This window comes from Eleutherodactylus coqui, chromosome 8, assembly GCF_035609145.1.
Source record: "Eleutherodactylus coqui strain aEleCoq1 chromosome 8, aEleCoq1.hap1, whole genome shotgun sequence".
NCBI lineage: Eukaryota > Metazoa > Chordata > Amphibia > Anura > Eleutherodactylidae > Eleutherodactylus > Eleutherodactylus coqui.
The window spans coordinates 64808417-64826900 of record NC_089844.1 but is presented as its reverse complement, the minus strand read 5'-3'; the positions used below and the strand labels follow the sequence as shown (position 1 = coordinate 64826900).

The window sequence follows — 18484 nt, the reverse complement described above, 5'->3', positions numbered from 1 at the left end:
CTATTTACACGGGACGATTAGTGTTCAGAAGCTTTCAAATCGCTACGCACCCATGGGAATTTGACCGATAGTCCCGTGTAACTGCATACAGCGTCTGACCGAGAATTGGAATAATGTGCAGGCTGGTGTAAACAGCAGTTGTTCATGTCTGAACGACTATTTTATTGTGAATGGAGTCAGGCGGGAGGGAGGAGAACGCTCCCCGGCCTGCTCCACTGGAACAGCTCAGGAGCGAGCATCACTTGGATGAGCTGTTGGACATCATTTGCCTGACAACTCATCCTCTGTACATGGGGCCTAACGTGTGATCCCTGGGGATCCCACAACCTGTGACTGCTGAGACCACCTGGGGTCATGAATAGCAGTCCCAAAGTTCTCATAGTAAATAGAGCCCCAGTGTTCATGTGGAACCACCATTCACTTCTAGGGGACTGACTGAGAGCCAAATGCAGCACTGAATCATCTCCATAGACGATGAATGAGATGTTGAACATGCGTGTTGCTGCTGCATCCACCGGGCGAATTCAGACTGCTGTATTTATGATCTGAGGGTCCAAGCATTCAAGCTTGAAATAGGATTTCTCATTAAACAGAATAGAGGGAATAGGACTATAACCCTCAAGACTTGACTGTGTATACTAAAGGCACCTGACCACAGACAGATATTTGCTGCACTGCAGATCCACAACAAATGGCGCCCATAGCAGTCAATGGAAGCCATCCCATCCGTGGCCCTTCCACAATTGCATTGCGGAAAGGTCATGGATTCCGTATTATGGCTAGGTGATGACGTGGGAAAGGCAAGAGTCTAAAACAAAAAAAATCTACTGTGCATGTCCCAACGGTTCGCCATGTAGACAATCTGCTATACAGATGAAAAATGAAGGTAACGTAGGCCCGGACGCTTCTACTCACAGGGCCGGATTCCGCATGCAGGCGGCCTTATTTCGATGTTACGCAGTCTCCTAAAAATTATCACACCTTTTTCTTTTCTGAAATCTAGTGAGGCAGACCAGTCCACTTTGCCCTATGTTAACCTGTGGTACATGTACTCCAGGAAAAGTGCACAACACCCCTCCAGATGATGCCATGTGTGGTCTTAATAGACTGCAAATGCTGAGCACCTCGGAGGTACTATTGATGTTACTTGTTCTGAATAGGAGGCTTGAGGTCATTGGGAGACACTGCTCTACGCACCGCGTACATGTGGCAGCATCAGAGTTTTAGTACCTTTTGGCAGTAAAGAGAAGTATAATGCTCCGTCGCTCTCCTGTGCCCTCAACCAGCACTTTCAGCAACTTTGTGTAGGTGGAACTACTGACACTTTAAGTACAGCTGCCTTAAGTTATCAAGCTAGAAGTTTAATGCATGTTTGTTTTTTTTTCCTTTTATGTAGATTAGAGGTGACAAAAGTTAACGAAGCTCTTGGCAGCCTGTAAGAAATGTGGATGAAACGATTATGCCAAGCTCAAGAATCCAGGAGGACTATCTGCTGCTGAAATGATCTACTGTCTATCTTGTCTTAACGCCCCCTACCCGTCTAATATTTGATAATGTACTTTATTTTGTCTAGTTTGGGCACTTTTCTTGGCTCTCTATCAATAAGTGGACTGTGGAGGTTTCGACAAATATTTATTTTAATTGTTTTGCAGATTTTTTTTTTTTTTTAAACTTGAACATTTCCTTTTTTTTTTTTTCCTCTTGTTGACTTTAGTCTACTTGCTAGGGAGGATTTACAAATGTTGTAAGGTAATGCATTGTCGGGTGAAATAAAATGACTAATAAAGTGCATGTAGCTTTGACACTGACCTCCATGAGGTATAGACTGTGCAATAAGTGATTCACTCGTGAGCTTGTAAGAAACTTTTTTTTTTTTTTTTTTGTTCCCTTTTCCTACTGCTGTGTAGTGCCAATTTAAAACATAAGTCACCCGCACAAAGTGGAAGAAACCATTTTGGGGACTGAACCTTTAATACTGATACAATGGAGCCATTAGGATATCGCTGAGGCACAAGTTTGCAGCTGGGCATGTATGTACAGTGTTGGCAAACCTTCCCAACGAGCTGCCTTGGCTGTATTTTGTTGTGTGGTATACTTCATACTTACTTTTTTTTTAACTACTTTTTTGAGGGGTTGTAAACTAACATCTGGCTATGGTAAACTGTGTAAACGTACAGTGCTCTGCATCCATCGTGCATTACATATTTCAAACGGTGCTTCCCTCAGTTGCTGGAGGGCGCATGCAGATTCGGCCTTTCACGGCTTCTAGGTGGAGCTGCTTGGATGGACTATTTCACCAGCTCCATCATCAAGTCTTCAACCCCAAACGCAGTGCTTCCCCCTCACTGGGCACTGACGGAAGCAAACCTTTTGCAATACAAATTGTATAATGTGAGCATCTGATGCCCACGGTCTAAAGTAGCCAGACTTTACTGGACCCCTCTGAGTTTTTACACTGAAAGTTAAGCTTCATACACAGATTTGCGTAAACATTTCCTCAGTTGCCCGTAACGCGTAATCTACTCTTGTGCCATATTTTAACACTAGAACTGTTTTCTGTTCCTATACTGTAGTGTTTCCAGTGTAATTCACACATTGTAGTAAGGTATTTAACTTCTGCAAGACTTTTCAGTTCTGTTCCCTTGGGGCCAGTTTCACACAAGCATACTTTAACAGGTCTGTAATATGGACTTGTTGCAAATGATATCGCAACTATATCATTAGTATCTGATCTGTAATTGCCATATGTTTCTACTTTGCAAATACTGATCCGTATTTGCCTAGTAGAAAATATTAGCCACAAATGCCAATACAGAGCCACATACAGATCAAATGCTGATGACATACGAATGTATACATATTCATTTTCCATAGACTATATAATGCGCTTCTTTTTCCTGTAAGATGGACAAAAGTAGCGCATGCTGCTTTTTGTTTTTTGTTTTTTAAACACAGCCATTAAGAATACACCCATGTAAGTAAATGCATAAATTTAGATGAGCTCCATATTATGATCTGCAAAATACGGACCATATACAGATTAAAGATGCACTTGTCTGAAAGTGACCTTAAAGGGAATATGTCCTCAAATGACCTATTTTGAAGTCAAGTTTATATTGAAACATGAGAACAAAATCGTTACTGTATATTTAAAAAAAAAAAAAAAAAAATTTTCCTGAAATCTTGCAGTTTTCACTCTGGTCACTAAACCTAATAGCCTGACATTTCCTGCTCTGTACAGCAACTTCATGGACCACAGAAAATGCGTAAGATGGGACTTATTAACTTCTGTGGGAGTGTTGGGTATGCTCTGACCTGTGCAGAGGTCATTGTGCAGGAAGGATGGAAAGGGGTTATCCACATATAGGATTTACCTTTTCATTGTAGTCTTGTGTGATAAGAGATTGACTAATGGGAAGTGATCTCCACGGAACATGATGTGTCAGATTTATTATTGGGCTTAGTGGCCAGAGTTTAAAAGACCTAGTTTAATGGCAACACGGAAAATGCAAAAATTTAACAACTTTTAAAAAATGTTTGACCTAAAAACTTGATTTTACACAATAGGTCATTTACTGATGACCATTCTTTAACACAGCTAATTAATAGATATTAAAACATTTGTGAAAGTCATGGCACATTGATTAGAGCAGAAGTGTTTTTTTCTGATTTTAAATTTTTTTCTTCTTGTAAGCTCTAATTGGAACAATATTTGAGAATATAACTGTTGTGGAAAGTCTAAAACTATATACATTTGTTACTCCATACACAAGGGCTGATTTCTAAAGATATTAATAAAGTATTTATTTTGCATAAAGTCTGCTTTGGGTTTTCAATCTCCTTTTTTTTAAAGGGTGTGTAGTTTGTGTGGTAGTGAGGTTGTCACATGGTCTTCCCATACTAATGGCACTTCCCAATTGTATGCAGGGTCATCAATTCAGTGATGTACCTACAGCACGATCCTCCAGACATACTGTGCTTGTGTCACAATCTAGTAGCTCCAAAGCATGTGCTGTAATACTCCAAGTCTAAGAGCTATAGTATGAGCCTTGAGAATACAAGGAGGTGCAGCAGGTGGATGGGGATGGTGGCGCCAAAACACCACAATTCAAAGTGGAATAGAAGTTGTCTGCACTGGTGACAGCCAAGTTCCAGAAAAAAACCCTCTAATCCCCTGGAAACTTTTTAAATGGAAGTAAATTGGTAAGTGTTTTGATTCATAATATCAATACAAGTAAAGATTCAATCCAAAGTTGGTCTTGCCAAAGGCACTGGACCGATCAATGTTTGAGGACCTCCTGATGCTCTCCCAGCATCACATGTTGGGGAAAGGAAATTAGATATGTTGGATTTCCCCATTCTATACTTGTTTTTTCTGTGAAAGGTAAGTTGCTGCCAGAGATGCTAGGATGTGTTTTTTTTGTTTTTCTCGCTCCTTTATGAGACAATTGCAACATTGCACGAAAGTGCATGTAAATAAAATTGGGTGACAGACTTGTTGGTGAAATGAGGAATTGAGTGCTATTATGAGTGACCAACTTTTCAAGAAAACCCCTTTAGGATCATGGTTACATGAGAGCGTTTTTTTTTTCTTTTTCCTCCCTCTAAATATATGGATATGAATATACAGTGGTGCCTTGGGTTTGGAGTTTAATTCGTTCACTGACAGAGCTCTTAACCCAAAACACTCGTAAGTCAAATCAGTTTTCCCCATTGAAATGAATGGAAAAGCCATTAATCTGTCCCAGATCGTGAAGCTCTCCCACTGACTTAAATGGGGATGGCGTTGCCCCATTGAAAGCAAAAGGATGCTGGCACCACACAGAGATTTTCGTGGAAGGGCTTTAAATATAAGCCCTTCCTTGAAATCCTCCCTAGCTGTAGTAAAAAATATATACTCACCTGTCTGCCGTGCCGGGGCTCGTGCGAGTCTAGCCGCCGCTTGTTTTCCCTGCACTGCTCTGAAGCTTTTCACCAGGTGGGGATTAAAAATGCAGGGAGGACAAATGGCGGATAGACACACCTGAGCCCTGGCAGCAGCGGACAGGTGTGTATATTTTTTCTTTACTACAGCTAGGGATGATTTTCAGGGAAGGGCTTTAAATATAAGCCCTTCCCCAAAAATCACTGCAGCGGTTGCCGGCAGGCCATTGCTTTTAATGGGACCAAAGGAAGCAGCGGCGGCCCTATTGAGAGCAAGGCTCTTAACCCAAGTTTTTGCTCTTAAATCAGAGCAACAATTCAAAAAGCTTGTAAGCTGAGGCACTCTTAACCAAGGTATTACTGTATAGGGAAAAGGTCTCCATGCAACCACAATCCCAAAGCTGTGTTTTTGTTTTTTTTAAATCAGCCACTCAAAAATTCTACAAAATTTTTTATTGGTTGACTGTTCTTGGTTTCTGTTTTCAGTCCTGTTTACAATGGCAGATTGTCTGCCAGAAACCAACTGACTTGCAATACCGTTGAGCAGGGCTGGTGCTTGCTCAGCTGCATTTACGTGAAGTCCGACTATACTGTAGTATTGTGATCATTTGAGCACGGTGGTCTCCCCACCCCAACCCCCACCCCTACCCTCCTAGGAAAGGATTGAAAATGTGAAGACTTGCTCATCTTATCACTCCTCTACACAATTTAAAGAGTACCTGCACTTTCACTTCGGGGGCTCCTACTAAGTCATCTGTTTGTCTCCTTTCAGCAGTCGATGGTCCCATATAGTGCTATATGGAGTCGTCTCTTGCTGCCGTAAGGAGACGGAAACTGCGGACTGAGCTAAAGTGGCCTGAAGTGTGAGTGCAGATACACTAACTGAGCGCAGCATCTAAACACGTTTACAGAAAATCCTAACGAGTTTTTTTTTTCTTTTCTCCTTTCCTTACACAAGGCTTTAAATACTGAAAAAACACAATGCAGATAATTGGTATTGCCATATCCCTTACTCGTATTGTAAAATTCTAAAATTATTCATTGCAGTAAATTCTGTGTTAAAAAAAACACACCAAGAATGGCAAAATAGCCATTTTCTGTTTTAATCTTGCTCCCCCACTAAAAAAAGTTGTACATACCTCAAAACGGTACCAATAAAAACAAGCCCTCTTAGAGCGCTGTCCAAAAATATAAATGCTCTAGTCTTCAAATATGGTGACAGTCTTTGTAAAGAGAGTGTTTGTATTGTGCAAAGGTCGTAAAACATAATGAAACCTTTATATAAATTTGGTGATGTAACTGCAATGAGTCATAGAATAGCTAACATACCAGTTATACCACATGATGAACACCGTAAAAATACCAAATGACAGATTTATTTTATTTCTTACCATTGTCCCTGCTTCACCCCACCCCACCCCCGCGCCCAGCAGAAAAGAGTTCAATACAGACATACCCAAAATTGGCTCTTGTGAAAACTAGATTGAGATCTGCACAGTAACACAATAACTTGGTTAATGGGAATAAAAGGTGACCGGTTCAGTTTTACTGACTCCATAGCTTCAAGGAGTTATGCAGGCCCTGGGTATGGCCAGAAGAGGCCATACCCACATCTAGAAGTGCTGGTGCAAACTGGTAAGTAGATTTACTTGGGGGAAGGGGGGGTTGCTTTTCATGCACTTATTTTCAGGGAGCACCGTTCACATTTGAATTAACTTTAGGGGTCACGGTACATTTTAGCATTTCAGGGAGCACAATGTGTATTATAATTTTAAAGCTGTTTTCTGTGACTAAACTATTGCTGACCTCCAGATAGGTCATCTGTGTTCGACTGGTGGGGGCTCTGCCACTCGCACCTCCCTACTGATCAGCTGATTGAAGAGGGCTTGGTGTCCAGGTGAGTGCTGTAGCCACTTCTCTGGCCTGTGATGTCGCATTCATTTTGTCATGTGGCCTTTCAGCAGTTCAGTTCCATTCAGGTGAATGGGATTGAGCTGCTATACAATCTACAGCACTGTACTTGGTATAGACTGAAGTGACAGCGGCGCTCACCCGAGCATCGCTGTCACTTCATTCAGCTGGTTGGCAGGGTTCCCAAGCAGCAGAACTCGGTGGATGAATTATTTATGACCTAGACTTGGGACAGGTCATCAGTAGTGTAGTGCCGGAAAATTCCTTTAATTCAAGGGCACAGTGCATATTATAACTCCCTTCTGGGCTGCACGGTGTACATTATAATTTAATTCGGGGAGCAGAGTGTAAATTTCAAGGGCATAGTGTGTATATGTAATAGTCATTTCAGGGGTACAGAGTAAATTACTATATTAGTTTGCACGTAGTATTACACTTTCCTCTTGAAATAATACGATTTTCAGGTGATGCAGCATGTGACTTATTTTTAGAGGCGCCAAAGACGTCTGGGCTGAGTAATCTTAGAGGCAAGAATTGGCTGCAGAAGTTGTGAAGGTCTGGAACAGATGGAGAACAAAAGGAATGAGTCCAATAAGAGGATGTCACCTGTGAGTTATTCAGTCTCTCTGTGTAATCTCTCGGATTGTGTCCTCAGTATTGCATTTACATGCAAGTTCTTCAGCATTCTAACTTGTGAAACTGCAACTCTTAGTATATCCTTACTAAGATGAGCGAGCGTACTCGCTAAGGCAAACTACTCGAGTGAGTAGTACCTTATGCGAGTACCTGCCCGCTCGTCTCAAAAGATTTGGGTGCCAGCGGGGAACGGGGGGGAGATCTGTCTCACTCTATTCCCCCCTGCTCACTCACCGCTCTCCCCCCGCCGGCACCCGAATCTTTAGAGACGAGCGGGCAGGTACTCGCATAAGGCACTACTCACTCGAGTAGTTTGCCTTAGCGAGTACGCTCGCTCATCTCTAATCCTTACCTTTGTTCATGTCATGCTAGTCTCGTATATGGTAAAACTGAGGGAAGTATCTTGTGCTGCACTATGGCATTCATTCGTTAGTGCTGGGGAGGTGTTTTTAGCCACACTGTGGTATTTGGCGCTGCTGGGGAGGTATTCTATATTGCATCTTGGTATTAGATTGGCGCTTTTGTTGAGGAATTATGTGCTGCATTGTGTTTGGCGTTGCTGGGAAGATATTGGGGGTAGGAGGGGAGGGGAGGGGGGGCAGGCAATGTTGTACGGGGGCTAGTGAGGTTTGTGTGCCAAAGCTGCTTTTTTAATCCTGGTCTGGCAAAAGTTCGTAATGTTGTTTAAACAGTTAATGGGGTTATCTAGTAGTAGTTTTTTACAGAGACGTAAAAAATGGCCACCCTGGTGAACAAATGATTGCTTCTCAAATTCCTGTCAAATCCTTATGGATAGTGGAAGGCCTGTGTCACCATTCGAATCACTTGAGGTATAGTTGGGTAGTGCAAATCATAGCAGCCGCCTTTTGGAACAGTCCCTCACTCACTGAACCTCATTCACATACTTGGCTTCACAAGGGGCCAATGCGATTTTGTCATGATAAAATCGTAGCAAAATCGCGTCTCTGTTCTCGTTATTTTTTAGCAGCAGCGACTTTTTTTTTTTTTTTTTAGTGTGAAGAATAATCTCGCATCGCTGCTGCCCGTGATGAAATTGCGCAATATTTTTTTTTTAATCGCAAAAGTCAATAGGACTTTCTAATGTTAAAACCGCAACGCACATTTGATGCAATAAAAAGAAGCCTCCATAGGAAAACAATGCACACGGGTGGATTTTTGCTGCAGAATCTGCAGTGGGTGTCTGGCTGCGGATTCCACAGCAATGTCCATCCATAGCATGCAATGTGAAATGATTCTTCCACGAACGGAAATGACTTGCGATTTCCGCTCGCGGAGGAAGAGTCGCAGCATGCTCTATCTTCATGCGGGACTCTCACGGACGGCTTCCATTGCAGTTGATGAAAGCTGTCCAACCTGCGGCAATTCCGAAATGTCAATTTCAAAATCGCTGTGGATCCGCGTTATTTCTGGCTGCCACATCCGCAGCATGGAGAGGAAGAATCTGGAGAGGTAACCAAGGGGGTCACTCAGTCGGCACAAGGTCTGATTCTGCTGCTGGATCCCGCATGTGGAATCCGACCCGGCCGTGTACATTCAGCCAAAGATGGAGCAAGCTGCATTTTTTTTCTTTTTCTTTTTGTCCTCTCAACATTGCATCATTGAAAACATTGCTAATGGGAAGGAAACCATAGTAAAAAAAAAAGCAGATTAGGAAGCCAATGATTTAGACTATCGCATCAGGCAAAAAATGTGCGATTTTCTCGCCCGTGTAAAACCATCCTAAATCTGTATAGTGGACCTATATCAAAGGTCTCATAATGTACCGAAAACACTGTTAATTAAGAGATACAAAAGCCCCCCTTTTGATTCCTAGTAAGCACAATAGAGGTGGGAACTCCCTCCCCTGAGGACCACAGGGCAGTGTGCTCAGTAAAGCCTTGGCCCTGGTGGTCACCACCCAATGGCAACTGACGCTCTTATGGCCTACCTTGTCACGGTTGAGTTGATTCTCTTTTCTTTCCGGGAACAGAAACATGAATGAATTAAGAGTTGTTTACGACAGCATTGCAAAATCGAAAGTGCCCAAAAATTTGCCCTAAACAGCTGTGGCTTTGTGACAACTGTAATTTGACCTTAACCAATTACTTTGACTGATGTTTTAGATTTTCTTATGCTCCTGCCAATTAATATCAATTTGTTTGCCTTGTACAAAAGATGATAAACCTTTTTGTCTAAACATCAGGACAAGCTAGAAGTCGTAGCCAGATACCTATTACTACCAAAGCTCCTCCGTTTCTGATTTGTCATGATCAAATATTAATGGTCCATCAGCAATACTCCGAGGGAGCTTATATTGCATTTTTGAGTAGACTGTTAGTAATGTACAGTGGATCTATCCACTTTTTCAAATCCCAGGGCTCTAGGCCATTCAAGGCTAGCACTGCATTTTCAATTAAGCTCTGAGTGAATCCCTGGCATGTACAGAAGCAAAACTGGTGCACAATTAGCTTATTGTTCCTTTAGCTTTGTGTGGAGAGGATCTAAAGGACTGAAGGAAAAAAAAAGCGAGCCAGTTACAAGAACTGCTATTGATGTGGAATAAGGGAGTTGTTCTTTTCATGCAGCAGCACTTGATAAGACTGAAAATACAGCTATCGCCAAACTGCATTGAGAGTCATCTAAAAAGCGTTTGCCAGGGGCTAGATACTTGGACTGCTTGGCTTTATTGGGGGTGTCAAATTTTGTTTCTTCCAATCACCATCTGTCCAAAATGGAACCCAATAGTCCTAAGAAGATACAGTTTGCTGTGCCATTATTTCAGAGCCAGTTGGATCCAGAAGCCTCAGAACAGGTAAAATAAAAATAAATTCTGTATTCTAACTGTGCTTACATTTTTTTATTCTAGCAATTACCTATATTTGCGTACATGCTCTGTCGTTTTCCGACCTTCTGACTTCTTAAAGTATGCATCCAATTATGTTCATTTACATTGGGAACATGGGTATTGATACATCTATAGTGCTTTTTATAGAAATGGTTTTTAATTTTTTATATAATTACTAACATTTAACCCAAGTATTCACTCTATATAGAAGGGCTCATTTACACGGTCGTATACAAGGCTCGCGTTCCCTTTTCTTGTTTTCGTTTCCAGAAATTGGAAAGGACCAACCAGGAGGAAGCATTAGAATCTTTCTTTATAGAAATGTTTTCCTTTTTCCATCAGCTAGGAACCAATCCTGTTTTTGCAGGGAAAAAAAAAAGACAAAAAGTGCCAAAGACATGGACCACCAATGGTCAAGTAGACAAGCCCTAAGAACTATCATACTAGAATGTGCAAACAAAAAATGTGAACTGAGTCAAAACAAGTTTTTAATACAACACAGGATGTTGGCAACTTTTTACTTAAAACACATGCAAATAAAAATTACCATTAGCAGCAATCGAGTTGAAATGTCTAGGTATAGTAGAGACCCATTACTAAGTGTAACGTGCTGTCGGGGATATCAGAAGCCATTGACCTTATCTCATTCACTATTAACATTAAATATACAAGCACTAGCCACGTTACATAATCTACATTCCTTATATCACTGCTAAAAATGGCATTTTCAAAATATTTTTTTCCCCTTTATTGAAATAAGCAAGTTAAATGTTCTAAAAAGACAAATGAGCACTAAATATAATGTAGTAATATTACCAGAAACATCTTGCTACATGTGTCCTAGACTATGATCTGGCAAACTGGATTTCCAGAAAACACGTTTATCTTCAAACTTTTATGTACACACGACTCCATAGCACATGTCCGTGTCTGTAAAGTCACATTCTATGGGGTATGTAGTGCTTAAAAAGACATATGGCAGAACGTGCACCAGTTCTTTACATTTAAAGAGGTATTGCAGTTTAAAAGGGTATTGCAGTTTAAAGGGGTATTGCAGTTTAATGGCGCATTGCACTTTTAGCAAATAAAGCTTCATATTGTATAAAGAAAAGTTTATAGAATTTTTTTCATATTTTCCACATCATTTTTTTAATGGTTTTACAAAGTCTTTGTTTGCAGTCGTTCCATAGCAATTGTTTGCTTCCAGTGGTTATGTCTCTCCTGGTCACATGATGGACACATAGGTGCATGGCCTTTAACAAGTAGTGATAAGTGGGCTTTTGGAATGTTCGATTTTGCTGGTTTGTTGAACTTTTGCAAAATGTTTGGCTTGGTCTGAATTAGTTTGATCTGAACAAAAGTTTCACCAAAACCCCTAAAACCGGTGTATAACACTGTCCAAGAGCCATAAAAGCCATGTATGACACTGAGTGTTATAGAGGTTTTATGGCTCTTAGACAGTGTTATACACCAGTGTTCAGGACTAGTGTTAAGTGAATCCAACTAGTAGAGCTTTGCTTAAAGCTTGGTTCAGGTTCATGCAGAATTGAACTTTTAGCAATGTTTGCCCTGTCACAGGGTTCTCCACCGGTTTGGTTTGATCAACACTAGTTGATAGTGTCTGATATTTGTACTGTAATGTGGGCTACCAGTGTGCATTTGATTTATTAGATTTTTAATGAAAATGAAGCTTTTTAAAAAAAAATTAAGATTCCTACTTATGGACAGCAAGCAGAGAGCTTGAAAGCAGTGAGGAATTGATACATACGGTATTTTGGAAACGGAAAGTAACATTTATTAAACAGTTTAACATATTTCATGCAAAGCATCCTGTTAAGTAGCTGCACTACTGTTACTTTTCAAAATAATAAAAATTAGTCATATGTTTTTATATACACAATCCTGTGCAAAAGTTTCAGGCAGATGTGGGAAAAATGCTGCAAAGTCAGAATGCTTTCAAAAATAGAAGTGTTAAGAGTTTATTTTTGTCAATTAACAAAACGCAAAGTGAAGGAACAAAAGAGAAATCTAAATCACATCAATATTTGGTGTGACCACCCTCTGCCTTCAAAATGGCATAAATTCACCTAGGCACCCTTGCACACAGTTTATGAAGAAACTCGGCAGGGAGCTTGTTCCAAACATCTTGGAGAACTAACCACAGATCTTCTGTAGATGTATGCTTCTTCAAATCCTGTAATCCCAGACAGACTTGATGATAGAATCAGAGCTTTATGGGGGCCATATCATCACTTTCGGGACTCCTTGTGGTTCTTAATGACATTGGATGTTTGGGTCCAAATGAATTCTGCAGCAGGATGACCTCAATCAGATTCCTCCCTGATGGTATTGCATAGTGGATAAGTATCTACCTGTATTTCTCAGGATTGAGGACACCATTAATCCTCATCAAATCCTTATTTCCATTTGCTGAAATGCAGCCCCATACTTGCAAGGAACCTCCACCATGCTTCACTGTTGTCTGCAGACATTCCACATTGCGACGCTCTCTACCCTTCTGACAAACAAACTGCCTTCTGTTACAGGCAAATATTTAAAATTTTGACTCATCAGTCCTAAGCGCCTGCTGCCATTTTTCTGCACCCCAGTTCTTATGTTTTCATGTATAGTTGAGCCTTGTCCTTGTTTCTACATTGAAGGTATGACTTTTTGGCTGTAGTTCTTCCATGAACACCTCAGTAGATGGGTGTACCTGGATCCCATTGGTTTCTGCCAGTTTTGAGCTGATAGCATTGCTCGATATCTTTGATTTTGAACGGAATGCAAGCATGATGTCTTATATTCTATGCACTGTTTTCTTGGCTGACCACTGTGTCTATAGTCTTCAATGTAGACCGTTTCCTTATACTACTTCAAAAAAGCTTAAACAGCACAACCTGAAACCCCGGCCCGCTTTGAAACATTTGCCTGGGAGAAATCTTGCTGATGCAGTATAACTACCTTGTGTCCTGTTGCTGTGCTAAGTCTTGCCATGGTGTATGACCTGTGACATGAAACTGTCTTCCACGACCTCCCCTTTGTAGCAGAGTTTGACTTTTCCTCACCCAGTTTTAAGCCTCCTACTCCTGCTGTTTCAGTTAATGACTGTTTCAACCTACATATGAAAATCATCATCACCTGTTTTGTTTAAATTGGTTAATGCACCAAACTATAATCCTTCAAAATCCCTACCTTCGTGCGAGTGTATCTAGAAGAACTGATGCTGTTTTGAAGGCAAATAGTGATCACGCCAAATATTGGTTTGATTTAGATTTTCCTTTTGTTCATTCTCTTTGAATTTTGTTAATTGACCAAAATAAACTATGAACACTTTCTATTTTTGAAAGCGGTTTTTCCACACCTGCCTAAAACTGTTGCCCATTACTGTACAGGATAGCATACTAGAATCCTTACATGATGAAACAAGCATTTAGATGGCGAGGTTAACTTAAAGGGAACGTGTCACATTGAAAATGCAGTCAGTTCTGCGGGTAGCATGTTATGGAGCAGGATTTGCTGAGTGCATTAGTATATAGTTTTGTAGAAAAAGATTCATAAGAAGTTGTATTCATCTCTCTGCTAATTCTGAGTCTAGACATCTAATTGGCGGCCCTGTTAGTAATTGACAGCTGCGTATGTAGAAGTACTGATAGGACCGCCCACTGGACCTTTAGTATATATAATATAGTATATATTATATATAATATCTATCAATATCAATCTTCTCAGCTCCTGTTCTATAACCTGCTAGCAGTTTGGACAGCATGGCCAGGCTGGGTGTTTCCTTTTTAAAAGGGACTATTTCAGTGGGCCGTTTGAGGTGCCCCCTTTTCTTGGTTAATATTAACCTGATACCCTTCTGTATTATTTTACAACACTTACACACTAAATAGGCATTTTCTGGGTCAGTGATCTCAAATGTAATGTATCATAGTGCTATGTCTAAGTTGCAGTCTAGACAAAAGGCTGAGTGTTTCTGCCCAAAATGGCTAATTATGACGGGGACGTTGTTTACATTCAGTGTCTTTGTTCTAAACAGATCAGAAAGAGAAGGCCGACACCAGCGTCTCTGGTTATTTTAAATGAGCCATCACCGCCAGGTGCGTAAATGTTAACGTTTTATATAACATAATATAACATGATACTTGGAAGCCTATACAGTATCTGCCTGCTTTGACTGAAGCCTGAGCATGCCATTTGCTAATGCTGTCAGTTGTATTGAAACGGTACTTAGAATATACAGGTGCTTGTTGCTTATGGTAATATATAAAGAGTTTTTATTATCTATTATATATGTAAAAAACAGAGCTTTACAGACAGTGCTATAAAAAAAACTAGCTGCTATATCTCCCATACGGAGAAGAGAAGATCCTGCTAGACTATCTCTCTTACTCACTAAGAGGCAGCAGCGGCATGGAGGACATTATACAGCAGTACCGAGCAGTGTAGATGTGAATCTAACACTAACTAGAGCAGCAGAGTCTTTGTCCCTTTTCGGCTGCTTCTTCCTCCCTCCATAGACTTCTATGCACAGCAGCTGTAAACTGATCTCTCAGTGAACATTTTACCACTGAATTCATAGGGAGTGATCATTACAGGAAAAGAGGAGGAGAGGAATCTGAAAAGTGGAAAAAAAGAGGGATTTTTTGTGTAACAAGATAAATTATGGTTCTTATATTATGATTTTATGTAAAAAAAAAAATAACATTTTGTTTCGGTTTAAATACTCAAGGTTCAAAGGGTCACTCACCACCAAAGAGCAGCGTAAACTAAGTTATGTTGCTGTTCGGGGAGATGATTGGGAGGCAGGGGATGTATTTTTTTCATACTCACCTGGTTCCTGCATTGTTGCCCAGTGAAGTCTTGCCATGGTCTGAAAAGTCTATGGGAGAGTCAAATTTTCAGAAAATATTTTATTCCGATATGAACATTTATATAATGGTCCAATCAAAACTAGGTCCATCGAGTAAATTGCCAATCAGAGGGCAAGAAGTAAATCCTCACCGTAACGTTTCAAAGGCAAGAAAATTGTTCTCTGCTAGAGATGAGCGAGCATACTCGGTAAGGCGATATACTCGAGACAGCATCGCCTTTTTCGAGTACCTGCTGGCTCGTCCCTGATGATTCAGGGGGGCCGCAGGGGTGAGCGGGGGTTGCAGAGGGGATCAGGAGGGAGAGAGGGATCTCTCTCACTCTCCTCCCCGCCGCCCCCGGCCCCCCCGAATCTTCAGGGACGAGCAAGCAGGTACTTGAAAAAGGCGATGCTCTCTCTCGAGTATATCGCCTTACCGAGTATGCTCGCTCATCTCTATTCTCTGCCTTTCAGCACAGTTGAGAAGAGTCTCTTGAGGCATTTTTCTGCAGACATGAGAATATGATGTATGCATTGCTGAGTCACATGTTATCAGTAATTGACCAGTGCACATGGCACAGCGTGTCATATTGGATTGATAACAGGGGATTATGACGTTGTAATGTCTTCTTGAGATATCTGATGTTTTATGATCATTTCAATATTTAAGTCACACTGGAATTACCGTTGCCGGTTTTGTAATTTATTTCATGAACGATCACCAGAAATATGTTTTTAGATTTTATTTGTTAATTCATAAAAATCACCAAAACTAAAATACTTTTGTGAATGGGTGTCACAAATTTTTTTTTTTTTTACACTACACACCTCTATGGGAATGACTCACCCCCCCCCAGCAGCAGGAGTCTGGTCCAGACTCCCAGATTGTGTGTTCTCAACATGCAACCGCACAGCAAACCCCCACAACACCTTTTGGAGTCAAAATGCGAGAACTCTCTGCTTATCAAGAGACGTCACAGTTTTCATTAAGTGAATGATCTCTGTTACATTAAGACCAATGTCACACATCCTGTACTATTTGCGGAATTTTCGCTACATCAAAAGTTCTGCAAATATGTACACTTCAGTTTTAGTGAATGCGGTTTTTACAAGCCCCAATCGCTAATGGTTTAAAAAAAAAAAAAATCCGCTACTGATTCAAGTCTTGTTGTGGTTTTTTAAATCTCTATTTGTTGTGAAAAATTCATTTCCCTGTAATGAGCGGAATCAATTGGCTAAGTCTGCACCAAATCCAGAGGAACGTCATGTCCGCATTTCATTGTCGATTTTGGTGTGGATTTTTGGTATGGAATGAACAGACTCTTTTGACTGTTAACCCTTTCCAATCCAATTTGTATCCTGGTTTTTCTAGGGAGCTTACTCTTTTTCTGCTGTTATACAACAGTGCTATATGCTGGCTAAAGCTAGTACTGCATGAGGTAACACGTTGGATAGGCTCCGACAGCAGAGAGGCTGGCAATATACAGTAAGAGAACTCCGACGAATGTCTTCCGACATCGGAGCTGTACTGCCTTAAATCATAATGTCTTCAGACATCAGACAGTGGATTGGAAAGGGTTAAAGTAGCCTAAAAGAACAGTTGCCTATCAGTAACTGCTGTATGATGCTGAATACTCTTCTATGACAAGTATTATAGATGTGGGATACCTTTATTGGATAACCAGATGAATTATATATGCTAGCTTTGGAAGCTACAGGCCTCTTCATCAGGCTGGTGTGATATATATCTGGAAAAAAATGATATATGTAAAATCTCATTGTGATATATATATAAAAAGAGTTATCAAGAGGGAATGTAAGTTTATATGTGTGATTTGTAACGTTGATACAAGTAAGTCATTACAATAACAGCAAACAGCTCTAGTACCCTGTTGTACCTCCTGTAGCTTGGATACAAGATGTGATACAGGTGGACATGGAGGCTCTAGTACCCTGTTGTACCGCCTTTAGCTTGGATACAAGATGTGATAGGGGTGGGCATGGAGGCTCTAGTACCCTGTCATACTGCCTCTAGCTTGGATACAAGATGTGATACTGTTGGGCATGGAGGCTCTAGTACCCTGTCATACTGCCTCTAGCTTGGATACAAGATGTGATACGGGCAGGCATGGAGGCTCTGGTACCCTATTGTACCGCCTCTAGCTTTGATACAAGATGTGATACAGACAGGCATAGAGGCGCTAGTACCCTGTTGTACCACCTCTAACTTGTATACAAGATGTGATACAGGCGGGCATGTAGGCTCTAGTACCCTGTTGTACCTCCTCTAGCTTGGATGCAAGATGTGATATGGGCAAACATGGAGGCTCTAGTACCCTGTTGTACCGCCTCTAGCTTGGATACAAGTTGTTATACGGGCAGGCATGGAGGCCCTAGTACCCTGTTGGGCGCATTGCATACCAGGATCACACAACCTGGATGTTTGACCTGAGACCATTGGAGAGTTGGGTCCTATTATACATAGAGGTATTCAGGCATTTTTACAAATGTGTTAAATCCATCCTGTGTGAATATACCATATGAATGTACTTTGTTAAGATAAACAGAGGTGTGGACAATAGAATCTGTGTGAGCAAGAGACTAGACCGTCATTGCTTGGCCAACAAGTATCACTCCAGCTCATCCATGGACAATAGATTAGCTAGCAAATATGTGTATTGGCATAGCCAGATGAGTAAGGAAATGGTGGGATCCATCAACAATTATTTTACGACCTCTTTGTTTTCACATTATGGCTTATTTACTAATCTATCAATTAGTACAAACGTAGACTAAGACCATCTTAAAATGCCCCAGAGTAGCTCTGCTAAATAATTTGTTGAATTTTAAGACTGTCTAGTCTAAGTTTACATATGACCTCGGTGATACAAGTGACGTTCACCCCGCAACCCTTGGAAAAATTAGAAACCATCGTAGTAAGATAGAATGAACTTTTGGATGTTTTTAGATTCCAGCATATAGTGGATTATGTGTTTATAGATTTTTTTTGATTTCCAGAAACACTTGTTTAAACATATAATTAGATGCATGAACTTCGACCCCTGATCCCCTGATCGTGGGAAAATTTCAATAGATCATGTGATAGATGAATAATATGAACACTGTCATATATCTATATATTTAACTGAGGAAGAATCCTATATGGATTTGAAACATGTAGTGGAAGCTCTGTGATCAGTAAAGGTTATCTAACCAAAAAGCCATATTTAGCAATTACTACTGGGATCTGCGTCAGTTTCTACTCTATCATAGCTGAAGGATCTGATAGTCTAAGTTTAGACCACCTTTTTGTTGGC

General features: G+C 40.7%; 2 protein-coding genes across 5 annotated transcripts in view; both read left to right on the top strand.

Annotated features, from left to right (window-relative positions):
- ITPRID2 (ITPR interacting domain containing 2) overlaps positions 1 to 3817 on the top strand; it is a 109655-nt gene extending 105838 nt beyond the window's left edge. For both annotated transcript variants that reach the window (XM_066575758.1, XM_066575757.1), the window contains one exon: positions 1397 to 3817. The gene's annotated coding sequence lies outside the window, so the exon portion shown is untranslated. The remainder of the gene's footprint in view (positions 1 to 1396) is intronic.
- A 6153-nt stretch (positions 3818 to 9970) lies between these two features.
- PPP1R1C (protein phosphatase 1 regulatory inhibitor subunit 1C) overlaps positions 9971 to 18484 on the top strand; it is an 87376-nt gene continuing 78862 nt past the window's right edge. For all 3 annotated transcript variants that reach the window (XM_066575756.1, XM_066575753.1, XM_066575755.1), the window contains exons 1-2: positions 9971 to 10282; positions 14355 to 14415. In XM_066575756.1, the coding sequence (XP_066431853.1) occupies positions 10202 to 10282; positions 14355 to 14415 (142 nt within the window). In that variant the 5' untranslated portion in view covers positions 9971 to 10201. The remainder of the gene's footprint in view (positions 10283 to 14354; positions 14416 to 18484) is intronic.